The 12,858-nt window shown below is 41.0% G+C and overlaps 2 protein-coding genes across 2 annotated transcripts; one reads left to right on the top strand and one right to left on the bottom strand.

Moving 5' to 3' along the window:
* Positions 1 to 774: 774 nt before the first annotated feature.
* On the bottom strand, positions 775 to 3,456 carry gmnc (geminin coiled-coil domain containing). Its single transcript, XM_077541713.1, has 5 exons — positions 3,157 to 3,456; positions 2,365 to 2,479; positions 2,169 to 2,251; positions 1,939 to 2,055; positions 775 to 1,832 (listed from the first exon to the last, which is right to left on the bottom strand). Exons 2-5 carry the CDS (start codon positions 2,456 to 2,458, stop codon positions 1,179 to 1,181), a joined length of 948 nt encoding a protein of 315 aa, XP_077397839.1. The 5' UTR covers positions 2,459 to 2,479; positions 3,157 to 3,456; the 3' UTR covers positions 775 to 1,178.
* Positions 3,457 to 9,357: 5,901 nt separating this feature from the next.
* On the top strand, positions 9,358 to 12,822 carry ostn (osteocrin). Its single transcript, XM_077541717.1, is given in 7 exon segments — positions 9,358 to 9,447; positions 9,697 to 9,756; positions 9,758 to 9,835; positions 10,729 to 10,818; positions 11,776 to 11,984; positions 12,449 to 12,558; positions 12,626 to 12,822. Coding segments are annotated over 6 exon segments (612 nt in total). The 3' UTR covers positions 12,534 to 12,558; positions 12,626 to 12,822.
* The last annotated feature ends 36 nt before the right edge of the window (positions 12,823 to 12,858 follow it).

Consider the following 12,858-nt stretch of genomic DNA (forward strand, 5'->3'; position numbering starts at 1 on the left):
AAGGAGCGGCTAACATGCTAACGTGCTTCGGCGCCAATGCTTTCGTTCAAACACATGAAATGATTCTTACATTTTAATTCCAAATGTAATAAATGCGGAGTCATTGTCATTGATGAACATATTCCTTGAGGGTCTCTCAATTGTCATGACAAACTTTCAGAATTATTGTTTTAATTACTATTTTGCTGTCTCATTTTTGTTGATTATAGCATTTAAAAAAAAAATATGCAATAAATATTATATTATTGTAACTTTTTTAATTACAACTTTTCATTATTTGTCTTTGCTAAAGTTACTGTCAAAATTGTAATATAAAATGTCATAATTATTGGGCATTTAAACAAATATGAAATTATGATAGCTCTTTCTAGATTGTAATGACATTTTTTTCACTATTATTATCATTAGTTTATTTTTGTTATTTTACAAATACTAGTCGTCTTTTCAGTTAAATGTGTTGTATGCATGTACGAATATGTGTTGTACATTATATTGACTTGAATTCTTTTGGTTATGTATAAGCACAAAAGTGTGAATGTGAAAGTCGTAAGTCAACTGAACAACATTTTATTAAATCGTAGAACTTTTCACTTGCTTAACAGGTGAAATGCTAGCTTAGCAACCAAGTCACCAAAAGGGATGAAATGGATTTAATTTCTTCGGTGTAGAAGCTATCAAATGATACTACTCGTACTTCGAACATATATCACCATGTTTATATCTTACTACAAACAATCAGCTAAATTTGATGCCCTTAAATGAACAGAAGGCAAGTCAAAGTCGCTCTGATTTAATGACAACCGACATGGAACAACTATTATCTTAGCAAGTGTTAGCATTTCAAATTCAAAATGAACTCAGCACATCTACATGTCATCTAAACTGCGTCTGGTTATTTCACTCGAGCTAATTAGCTTAGCAACAGGAACCATCTTAACTGTTTTCCCTGGTTCTCTGTCTCGTAGTGACAAAGGTACCGGCGAGATACTAGAGCTATTAGCTTAGCAACCAAGATGCCCAACTAGGGTAGTTAAAGAGACAAAAATGAATTTAGTGAAGCCCTCCAATGTGGTCAGTCGTGTTACAATTTCTATTCCAATGTACTTTGGTGTAACTCTGTCATCAAGACTGACTTATTCGTGAGAATCTTTGAGTCGGCGCTAAGGTTCTACGCCCTTCTAAAGTCCACCTCCTGGGTTCTGGTTTCTGGAGGTGTGGGTGGGCAACCAAGTGAAGTTGCAGCGTCCTTGGGGGTCCTTCCTGACAAAAGCCTGGCCCTGAGGGTAGCTGAGTGTCTTAACGCTACTGGCAGGGCTCAGGGACATTGTGAAGGCCAAATCCGGAAGTCCATCTTCAGACCCACCAAATTGTGACAGACTCTCCGGGGTCCAGTTCTGGACCGGAGTGCTGAAAGGAGACTGGCTGAAGTGAGTCTCCTCGGAGAACTGGTGGACTGATGGTGGACTTGTGTGGTTTGGAGTGGACGTCATGAGGGCAAGAGGACTTTGCGGACCTCCGGCGCTCCCGTAGCTGCAGTCTGACTGGTCGCTCTCGATTTGGTCCGGTGAGACTGCAAAGTTTTGCTGGTACACAGTTGGCAAAGTTGATGTGTCTATGGTGTCTGGGTCCTTCAGACCAAGAGTCTTCAGAACCCAAAGGTCCAGCGTGGGCTCGGAAGACGAGGAACTGGATTCGGCGGAACTGAACTCGGCGCTGAGATTTCGGCAAAGACGCTTGCTGACCTGAAGGTGGCGCCGAGAGGAGTTTTGGAAAGAGCCAACATGGTAGGGCCACTTCCTGTTCAGATTCGTGGTCCTGTCCGGGCTCGACCCCTGCACAACGACATTGATTTGTGTTCTGAGTGACTGCTGTGTCCACCGGGACATAGACCGGCAAATCAGTCTCAAAACAGTGCGAAAGTGTCAAAGTGTGTCTCACTTTAGCTGTGTCTTCCAAATTCCTGACAAAAGACGAGTTGAGGAATTTCCGCAGTTTGTCGTTCTCCGCCTGGAGGCGGCTCAGTTCCTCCTCCCGCTGCAGCAGCGTCTCCTCAAGCTGACCATTCCATTCACACGCACATAAACCTACATTTAGCAAGTTTGTATTCAAACAAGTACATTTTTATTTGATTTGTCATACAATCAACATGTTGCATATTAGCATGCTACCTGTTTGTTCCTTTGGAGGTGATGGGAGAGCTGCTCTGACCAAAGTCCACCAGCAGAGGGAGACCTTTTAAAAACACACTCCTCTGACACGCACAATTAACTTTTAACATCAGTTTAAGCCTGAATTCGTTTGCAATTGACCACCTGATTAAATTATAATTTAAAAATTACTTAATAAAAATATTTTTCGACTAACCCCACGCGCGCGAGGAATTGTGACGCTTCTCTCCGACATTGGTGGTGACGGCACATTGATCGATTTGGGACCACGTGGAGGTTCGGGTTTCCATGGAAACGGACAAGAATCTCGCCTAAAGGGGAATTAAAGATATATACAAACTGTGCATTACTAAAAAAAAAAAAAAAAAATAGAAAAAAAATAGAAATACATGCTAAAAAATACAATAAAACATTGTCAAATACAAAATATATAAAAATACAATTTACACATTTTTTTTGAATTTTAGAATAAACCATCAACTGAAATAAAAAATACAATAAATAATACAGTTTGACTTATTTAATGTATTTATCAGTAATTATATTTCTAAAATAAGTAGCCTATTTCAAATTAACTATGTGGAACATTATCTCTTGAATTTACTGCTGGTATTTTTTTTTTTTACGCCATAAACTACATTGCAATTTACATATTTATACTATGTAAATACTGTAATAAAACTTACGGAAACTATCATTTTTATATCACGTTGAAGCAATGTCAATATGACAAAAAAAAAAAAAAACATGTTCACAATTCATTATTTACGTCCATGTGGTTCACATGCATTGCAAAAAAAAAAAAAAAAGTATCATCTTAAATAAAAAAACCCAAAAAACACATTTGAAATAGACTCCAAATGAATGTCGTCTTGTGTGATTCAGTAAATCGCAAAAATGTAAAGATAAACATAATAAACATCCAGCATTTCTTGCCACAGCGTGAAGCATAAAAGCCACCGACATACAAAAGTGAAAGTGAACTCACCGCAGAGACGCGCAGCCGCGGATGTTCGCCACGTGCACGCGCGCCTCTAACGTCCAAAGTCACAGCAAGTAAAAAAAAAAAAAAAAAAAAAAAAAAATTATAAGTATTTAGACGTGTGAAAAATTAGCAGAGAATATAAAAAGGGCACGTGATGCAGCTTCAGAAGATCCTCTCCTCACCATAAAAGTCACGCGCGCGCACACGTACCCGCTACACAAGACAACCAATCACAGCTTGAGCTCGCCCAATCATAGTCATGGCCTGTTGTGACGTCATTCATTTCTCCACGCTACCTATGGCGTCACTACAGTCATATCACTTGCGCAGCAGACATGATACCAATTTTGTGTAAAAGAATTTTAAGACAATTAAATTTGCACACACGACAGATGAAGAAAATAAAAACAGGACAAGATGAGACTATTGTAAGATACAAAAAAGTAGATTTATAATATTTAAAATATGGAGAAAGTAGATATATGACACTAGGAAAATAAATAGGACACGAGGATACTTATGACACTGTAACCTTTCCCATCATGCTTTGCGGCTAATGGGTTCATCTGTGTCATGTCGAGAAGTCCACGTTGCACCCAATCAGGTGCTTCATGTCTATTATTATGGAACGGCACAAGATCCTTAATTGTGTTCACCATATGTACAAGTCAAATTCAGTGCAGTAACTTTTGTGTGTATGTGTCAGGTGGGCGTGTCACTCGGCAGGTTAGCCACTTTGATGTCCGGCTTGTTGCCGCGGCGACGCGCCAGGTCGCTCGTTTTCCAATTAGCCCCCATGGTTGCCGTCGTCGGACAAACGGCAGCGGCCTGCTGCGGGATGTGGGATTACCCAGCTGCTAGCCTGCGGCAGATCCTGAGCCAGGCGGGCAGACACCAAGTTCAACTTTGGTTTCATCCAACCATTATATTAGACGTTACCTTCAGGTTGTCTTAAAATGAGCGCTTGCTATGAGCTACGAGGGTGAAAATACATACTATAGACTTGCTACACGGGCAGATAACTAGCTAAGTCGCATAACAAACTTCAGTTATTTACCCAAACATTTCAAAACAGTACATTTTAAAGCTGTAATTGCAATACCATGATACAGTGAAATGGTAGAATTTTTGCTCTTACTTAGCATCCCGTCAGATTCTGATATTGGCCCATGTCTATTGGCTAGTAACTAGCCAATAGACATGGGCCAATATCAGCATGGACTAGACTCTACTCCATGCTAAAATGTGTGTCCATAATCCCAAATAAGTGACTTGTGGGACTACCTGGTGGTCTAACCCCGGTTGTGAGCACAGATGCTAAATCCCGCCCGGCCCGCCTCCCGTTTTGCGTCCCCCTGCTGGGAAACCTAATGACGGGGGAGAGACGGCCGACGGGATTTGTCGGACAACAACGGCGGGTGCGGCAGTCTGCTCGCCGCTGGACTCCTTTGACGGCAGGAGGGCAGGTCCTCGCGGCGCCGCACGTCAACGTTAGCAGTTACGTATGTTTTTGTCAACTTGGAGTACAAGTGGGAGACCTGGACAAAGCTAATGTGTTTTAAGAAACAAAGACAACATCAAATTTAACCTTGTGTGTTTTGGAAAACATCGAGAACATTTTACCTACAACAACATCGCAAAACGATAGCATGTTAGCGCGTTAGCCTGCCTGGTTAACCTTGAGTGTTCCCTGTGGAGGTGAACTAAAGAGGCTCAGATGGAGCGTTTGACTTTGTGTACAGAAGGTCACTGCAAAAATACAGACGCATGCACACACACCCCACAACATTGTTTTCTGTGTATGCGCGTCCATCAGAAAGTATATGATTAGGTGTGAGCTTGTTGCCGCTAATCTCAGCTAAGACCCCCAAATAATAGTAGCATGCTGAGAGCTGGAGGCCAATTAAAGCAGCCGCGAGAAAGGGCGAGTGAGACGTCACCGACACACCTTCAACCTCCCTCGCCCCGGCACAAAGTGAGCGGGGCTGTGGGGGTCCAAGCAGCTGCTTTCAAGAGGGAAAATTGACTTCTGGTGTATATAAATAAGTTTGTGTGTCTGGAGTGACTTGCCCGCCCATCGAGTGTCAAATTAAAGCACAAAGTCAAACGTATGTTCCATCTGGAGAACTGCGCTGGCGACATGCTGGTCTTTTGGTGAGCGCTAAAACCAAGTCAGCGGGTTCGAGAACATTTTGGGATCCAGTACTCTGGAATACCCACTGACCTGAATATATGACTGGATAGCCGGTACACGCCCGTGCAAGCTGTTGAAGTCACAGGGTGGCCATCTTGCTCCACCCATCTCACGACCAGAGTACTATCAACTACATGATAGACTACAGAGGAGACATAGTTTATACATGTATTTAAGGCAAGTTGTCAAATGTCTCAAGTCCTCTTGAAACATCACAAATCATGCTGTTTCTACAAAGTACTGTCTCAAATTTTCTTGAATTTCGATACTGTAAATGTATACGATCGTATGCCGAGAGGAGCAAAATGGCGGCCCCATGAGTTCAAAGGTCTTGGCCTATCAGCTATCTAGTTATACATTCGGATCAGTGGGAACCTGTGGAAATGTTTACATCTTGACTTGAGACTTGTTATGCAGTCTGGCATTTAGTTAAGCCACACCCAGTATGCAAATTGCCTTACCCACTGACTTCTGGATTTTTGCCTGTTTTACTGCTGCTTCTCCTAATCCTCCTTCTCCTATGAGATGCTAACACTGTTAGCTTATTAAAAGCGAGCACAAATCGATTCCGTTGCAAAATCATTGCTGGATGCAGCGTTTCTTCACCAAGCCACTAAAATACATTTCCCAATTAATGTAGTAATATAGTGTAGGAATAATTGTAAATAATAAGTTATTATACATTTGCTGCCATGAAGAACTGCTTCTGTTTGCAATGAAGAATGCTTTGCTCTGTTCCCACTCACATTCGCATAGCCTGGCTATTTGAAGATAACTCAAAACGCTGAAGAACCACAACATCTAACGCAACAGAATGGTTCGAGCCAGTCTGCTGAGGTCGCCTGTTTTCTGTTAACAAATGATTGCAAACTTGACCACACATGTACTCAGCAATCTACCACTGACAAGCACAACACATAGACAACAAGTACACTGTGTTCCAACTATGCCTTGCATTTGTATTTTTAGGGTTGGAACACCCATGTAACTAGGGGCGTGGAAAGGGCGTAGGAAACCAAATAAAAAGAGAGGGTGAGGAGAGGAATCTTAAGAGAGTGCAGGAGTGAATTGTGTCAGTCAGTTCCTCTCCTCTCTCCTCGCGAGCCCTGAACTGAGTGTCTTCTCTCCTTTTTGTGTCGGGTTTAATAGATGTCAAACAGGTAACCCTGACATACCATGACCTGGCAAAATTATTACATGATTATCAAAAGCTACTGCTGCTAAAGCTAACTCTGCCTTTTGGCTTTGACATGAAATGGTTAATTTGCCCTAAAATGCTGCAATGTCATTGGCTGAGACACTCAGGGGATGCTTATGTTAACTCATTCGAGTTGATCAGACTGGCAGCCATTTTGACTGATCTTTTAACACCCACAAAAGTGTTCTGCGACAACAACAAAAACGAAGAATAGCATCGCTTGTTTTTCCAGAAAATATGTTTGCTTCTAGCTTTTTCTAGTTCTGTTTCACCCCAAATACCAGTTTACATATCGAGACTCCTCAATCCTCAATGACTTCCAATCCGAGTTTCGACGTCCTTTTCTCCTGCCGGATGCGTCACCTGCAATCCTGCAAAAGAATTGCGGTCTTGTTACAATCGTCCACAAACATTATATCATGAGGATTTATTTCCACTGTGAGCGGCGACGTAATGACACGTTACTAACAGCGAGAGGGCTCGGGTGTCGCCCGGCGGCGTGCCGACCCGCGCGCCGGGCGGCATCGCCAGTCTGCGAGTCTTCCCATTGGCTGTTTGATAGAGGTCCCCGCTGGCACGTGCCAGACGTGAGCATTGTGAACGTCTTTTTGTTGAGCTAGAACATGACGTTCAGATATTGGATAAGTCTGCATGTTTGTGCGTGTGTATTGTGTTACAAGTAAGTCCGTAATGAATGAAATGCAATGAACACGAGGTCCCGTGATTGGCATCCTCAAAGTCCAGTCAAGAAGACGGTTTGCTAACTCTTTAATGCGTTAATGACCCATATTACCTGTGTCACGTTAGCAATGCCTGTGTGTGTTTGTGAATGTGTTTGAGCTGGGCATTTAATCAGTTTAAATAATACATTTGAGTAAATGTAAAGATTATTTTTATCTATTTTTTTAGCGGCAACATCCTACATTGCTTGTCTAATTGCTAGCCAATGAGAAAACAGTTTAATTTGGCATGGTTTTCCATTTACAAAAAGCACATAGGGCCTAGTGTACCATTTTTTCGGCAAACTTCTATCGGGGTACCAAGTACTGTAATTAAGTTGTAGTGTACTTGGTGGAAACAAATCTTTACAATTCACATTTCAGAGTCTTTATTGTCAACAGGAATCCAACATGACTTCCGTATTAGCATGCTGTGCTAACATAGCTTGGCGGAACATCGCAGCTATCTCCTCATTTCAGTGCTGCCACCTAGTGGACAGGAGGTGCATCTCTTGTGGTAGAAGCGTGGAAAACACAGACATTGTAATTCTTATGGTGCTCAGACAGCAGCTATGCTAAGAAAATGACTTGTGCTTGAATTCTGGATGATGTGATTGATGTAAACTGTAATGTGTCCGAAAGGAAAAAATGAATAAACAATATCAGGCTTTGAGTTCAGGTTTGAACAGGTTAGGTCATGCCGTCATGGACATGACACTGCTACAAACCACACAGTCAAAAATTGTAGGTTGCAGTAAGGCCATCTGTGATGGCTTGGCTCTAAAGGTCTGAATCAGTCTTCGAAGTTTATTACCTCATGGTGTCTAACTAGTTCCTGGCAAGCAAAGTGTGTTTCGTATAGAACTGGAATGGAACAAGAAAAGGTGACGCATTGTCTTCCAGGTTCTAGTCAGAGCTTGTCTGTTTTCTGGGAAAGGGGTAAAATGCTAGCATGTCGTCGTCACACTCTGATGTAAATGTGCGTTTTTATATTAGAAGTTCAAGCTGTTTATTAATAGGATGCGGGAATTTCTTCCGGTTTGTTCTGGACCCCCATTTCATGCCAGGGATGTATTGAGCTGATGACAGTTCTGCGTACGAAAAGCTTACTTACTTATGTAGCTTAGCATCGCTGACGACAAACCTTATTAAAGTGAACCTCGGCCTCATCACGACTCACCATACACAAACTCAACTAGTCAGGATTTTTTTTTTCTGTTGTTGCTAACTAACAACTATTTTCTGAAAAACACTTCCTTAAGGTGACATGATAGCAGAAGAGCAGTCAGGGCTAATAGCTAGCGGACTTGATGGCAAACAGCAGCCAAGTACAGTAAGCATCCAAATTTGTCATGAGCTGGAGGTTGGATCCCAAAGCGCAGACACAAATAAGATTTTAACTATTTATTTACATCTCGAGGAGTGGAATAAACTTGACTGGACAAAAAAACTAAGAGAGTTCCACAGAGGACAGTCGTAACAGAAGTAATAATCCGACAAAGACACACACTTCTCAGGAGGCTTATCCAGACAAGGAATCGATCTGATTGGTTGTGGCTAGACATGTGGGTAACAGGACTGAGATGGAATTATTTGATTGGCTGTTGACCAGGTAAAGGGATTAAGGATTCTTGACATCACATAGCCCTTGATGTCACATAACATCACATATCCTAAAACCAATTGAAACTAGATGCTAGTTACATCACTACAGAACAGATACTTGACCTCACGGTCATGAACCCAACTTAACAGGTCATGAACTCAAACTTAACCCTGGCATGACCCTAGACATGACCCAGACATGACAAAATTAAATATTTGTTTTGCCTGGCTGAAAAGGTTAAAAATAAAATTAATAATATATATATGTATATATGTATATATATATATATATACATTTAGTGGGGCGTGGAAGGCGTGGAATGACATCAGTGCGACCCGAGAAAGTCGTCGCCAATTAGCGGTCTGGTTATTTCCGTCATTATTAGCGCGTTAGCCGCTATTAATAGCGCAGGTGTGTTTTCTCAACGAGGGTGAGCGAGACGAGGAGATGGAGGTCGCCAGCACACACCCCCCTCCCTCCTCCCCCAATGGGGGTGACGGCTGACACGGGGCGGAGGCTGCTGCCCGTGGCGACGGAAACACAAAGCAAAATCATGTCCACCGCTAAAACCACGCAAGTCTGGTCTTCTTAAAAGTTGAATCGCTGCCGGTTACAAAAACATCTCAAGTTTTGCAAAAACAAGTTTTGTAATACAGACATGGACCTGGTCGAAACTCTCAGTAAGGTGAAAACCCATTTATATATATATTTTTTATTATTATTTTGCAGTATTTAAGTATTGAGAAGACAAGGGAAAGAAAAGGAGATTGGAAGGAAAAGTTCTATCCAGGGCTAATTCACCTGATGATGCCATCACATTTACACATTACACAGTGGAAAGGAGGTACAGGAAGTGATGTCACATGAGAGGCTGCACATTGGAAAGACAGACAGACAGGCAGACAGCTGCTATAAAACCTGACATCAAGTCTGCACAGGGCAACAGACAAGAGGACACGTTGAAGGTAATGCGTGTATGTGCGTGCACCAGGTGTGTGCATGCTGTTACACTATACAAAAAAAAAAAAAATCTTCACTCAACCCTTTGTCATTAATTTTTGCAGCATGATTTTCAATGTTATTGATTAAATACTTTGAAATGCTTGCTGCAGCTCACATGTTGATATCTGCTCATCTGAGATACGACGCTTATTTTTAAAGGAAAATAATTTGAGCTTTTTTTTTTTCTTAAATATGATTTAATGTTTGCATGTTGGTGTTATTTTAATATTTGTAGCTTATCCTGGTGCATCAATCAGCACGTCTTAATGTGGAATCATCAGTCAATAAATATTTTATTCAGATGCATGTTAATCTATTCATTACTTTACGTGTTTTTTTTTTGTTTGTTTTTTAATAAAATGTAAATATTCAAAGTCAGTTTTCACTTAAACATTTTGACCAAAGTCTGACTGATATTGAAAATGAAGGTCAGGAAAGACTGGGGTATTTTTGTGAATGGAAGAATTCACTGTGTGCGCGTCATGAACCGGACAAGCATCAGCAGCGCGCGTGCGTGAGTGTGCACGTGAACCTACATTGTGCATCGTCAAGAATGCGTTTGACGTCGGCGGCATGCGCGTCTTTGCTGGCGTGCGCTAGCGAATGTCTTGGGGGAGCGCTCGTTTTTGGATGTCCAAAAGGCGTTTATTTGCAGGGGTGGAAAATGCTAAAATTAGCCTGATGTTGCTGGACAATACGCATCCCGGTCAGCAGAGCTAAAAGTGGCCCGCGTGTGCGCGTGGATTCCGCTCCAGGTGTTAGCGCGCGGCGCAAATGTGTTTGTAGGCTAACATGCTAACGTCCGGGTCGCAGGTGTCACAGACGAGTGATGCGTTTCGGATGCCGTGTGTTGCAGATGCACTTGTGCGCCTCTCTGCTCTTCATCTGTCTGCTGTCCATCAACGCGCCTGAATGCATCGCCCGCGAGCCGACGATTCGACAACAGGTCAGCTGGACGCGATAAAGAGAATTAAAGGGGGTGTGTGCAGGTTTTTTGCTGCCATTTTTAAATCGTTATTTCATTGTTGAGAAATATGATTGGGTGTCTTTAATTTCTTTGAATATCTCAGTTTTTTTAGTAAAACAAAATGTTGAAATCTTGTCAATTATCACTACGGATTCTAACTTTTTGGTCATAAGAAGAGCAAAGAACTTATATTTTTTGTTGTCACAACACATGAAAAGTCTGCCACGCACTCAAGGTCATGCCCTTGACCTATTTATCTTTAACTCATTCACTGCCATTGACGGAGAAAGACGCAAATGATGATTTTTTTTTTTTTGCTTGGCTGGCAGTGAATGTGCTAAAGATGGTGACGTAAATTACATCTGCTGACGTAAAGGATTTGGCTATCTCGAATCCTTGCTGTATGTTCATCCAACTATAAATAGTTCCCAAAGTAAACAAAAATCCAAATTTCCTGTCAAAAAAGTATTTCTTTTTTTTTTTAAATAGAATCCCTTTGTTTTTTTTTTGTTTTTTTTTGTTTTTTTGCAAAAGGTCAAATTTTATTGTTTTTTTTTAAATCAAAAAGTAAAAAAAAAAAAAAAAAGTGTTTTTTTTGTATGATGAATTAGTAATATACTTAGGATAATTCAACTTGAGAAAAAGTTGTCAGAAAATAGTTGTAATCAGCTGAGAATAAAGTTGTATTTACTGAAAAAGGCGCATTACTACAAGATAAAAAAAAATCACTAATCAAAAGTGTACTTAAATTCTACTAAAATTGTCTAATGTTTCACCTAGAATTGAATTAATTAATTATTCAACATCATTTATTTTTAGTGTGTTATTATTGTTGTAGCCACAAGAGAAGAAACAACTTGAGGTGTCCCAATATTTTTGTCCATGTGGTGCACCTTGAACCAGCCTGATCACACCCACCTGTGTTGGCGTTTCCAGCATGTCGATGGCGACGCGTCAGTGAGGGCCGGGCCGGCCGCATTCGCCCACCCGGACGGGACCAAAATGCTCCGGCCGGATCGTCGGGCGAAGGCGGAGAATGACGTCACGGAGCCCAAGAGGAAGACGAGTTTGCCCGGCAACGGGTCGCTGCTGGACCGGCTGTCCGTCGGCGCTGTCAACACCAAACATAGGGCCAACGGGCAGAGGTCAGAACACAAAAGAAAAAGAGCTCATGGAAATTTTTTATTTTAATTTTATTTTTTTTATAAAAAAGGTAGTAATCTATTGTATTATATAAGAGCATATTATATTAAAATTTACATTTTTTTTCTTTTTTTTTTTAACATAATCATAGCATTTAATCACTGAGGAAAAGCAAGGTTGCATTTTTTGTTAAAAAAAAGTAATCTTATTAGGATTTGTTTATTTATTTATTTATTATTATTGTTATTATTTAGAATCTTCTGAGAATAGTTTGACTTTATTCTCATGATATTTTAATTAGAAAATCATTTCTCCTTATAAGATTATGACTTAGTTCTTGCTTGGTACTTTTTTCCCCCCATAGTGGCTGTACTAAGTGTATAAATGTTTTTTTTTTAAATTAAAAAAAACTGGAAAAGATATTGTGTAGTACCTGAAGTGCAGTTGTCATTTGTGTGGCTATCAGAGTGATTGAGTTGCCACGGCGACGCCTCAGCCTTCCTCCCATGGACAGGATTGGAATGAGACGCCTGCCAAACAGGAGAGGCTAACTAACCCCACCTCTGGACAATTCAGGTACTGCATGTCACTTTCACGTCACTCATTCCACCATTGTTACTATATGCTCCGCCCCTTGTCGCAGGCTGCAGCCAATCAGCAGCTGCAATGCTGGCCACCCCTCAATCGATGCACTTGGAAGCCAAAGCAGGAAAACAACCTTTTAAATTTATAAAAATAAATGTTCCACAATGTGTAAAAAATATGTTCCTGTTCCTCAAAACACCACTTTTTTTGTTATGTTTTTAATAAAGAAAAAATTGTACTGTGTGTAAGTGTACAAAAACATTAAAGAATGAAAGAAAGAAAAGCTCATCT

This window comes from Festucalex cinctus, chromosome 13 (genome assembly GCF_051991245.1).
Source record: "Festucalex cinctus isolate MCC-2025b chromosome 13, RoL_Fcin_1.0, whole genome shotgun sequence".
In the NCBI taxonomy this organism is placed as follows: domain Eukaryota; kingdom Metazoa; phylum Chordata; class Actinopteri; order Syngnathiformes; family Syngnathidae; genus Festucalex; species Festucalex cinctus.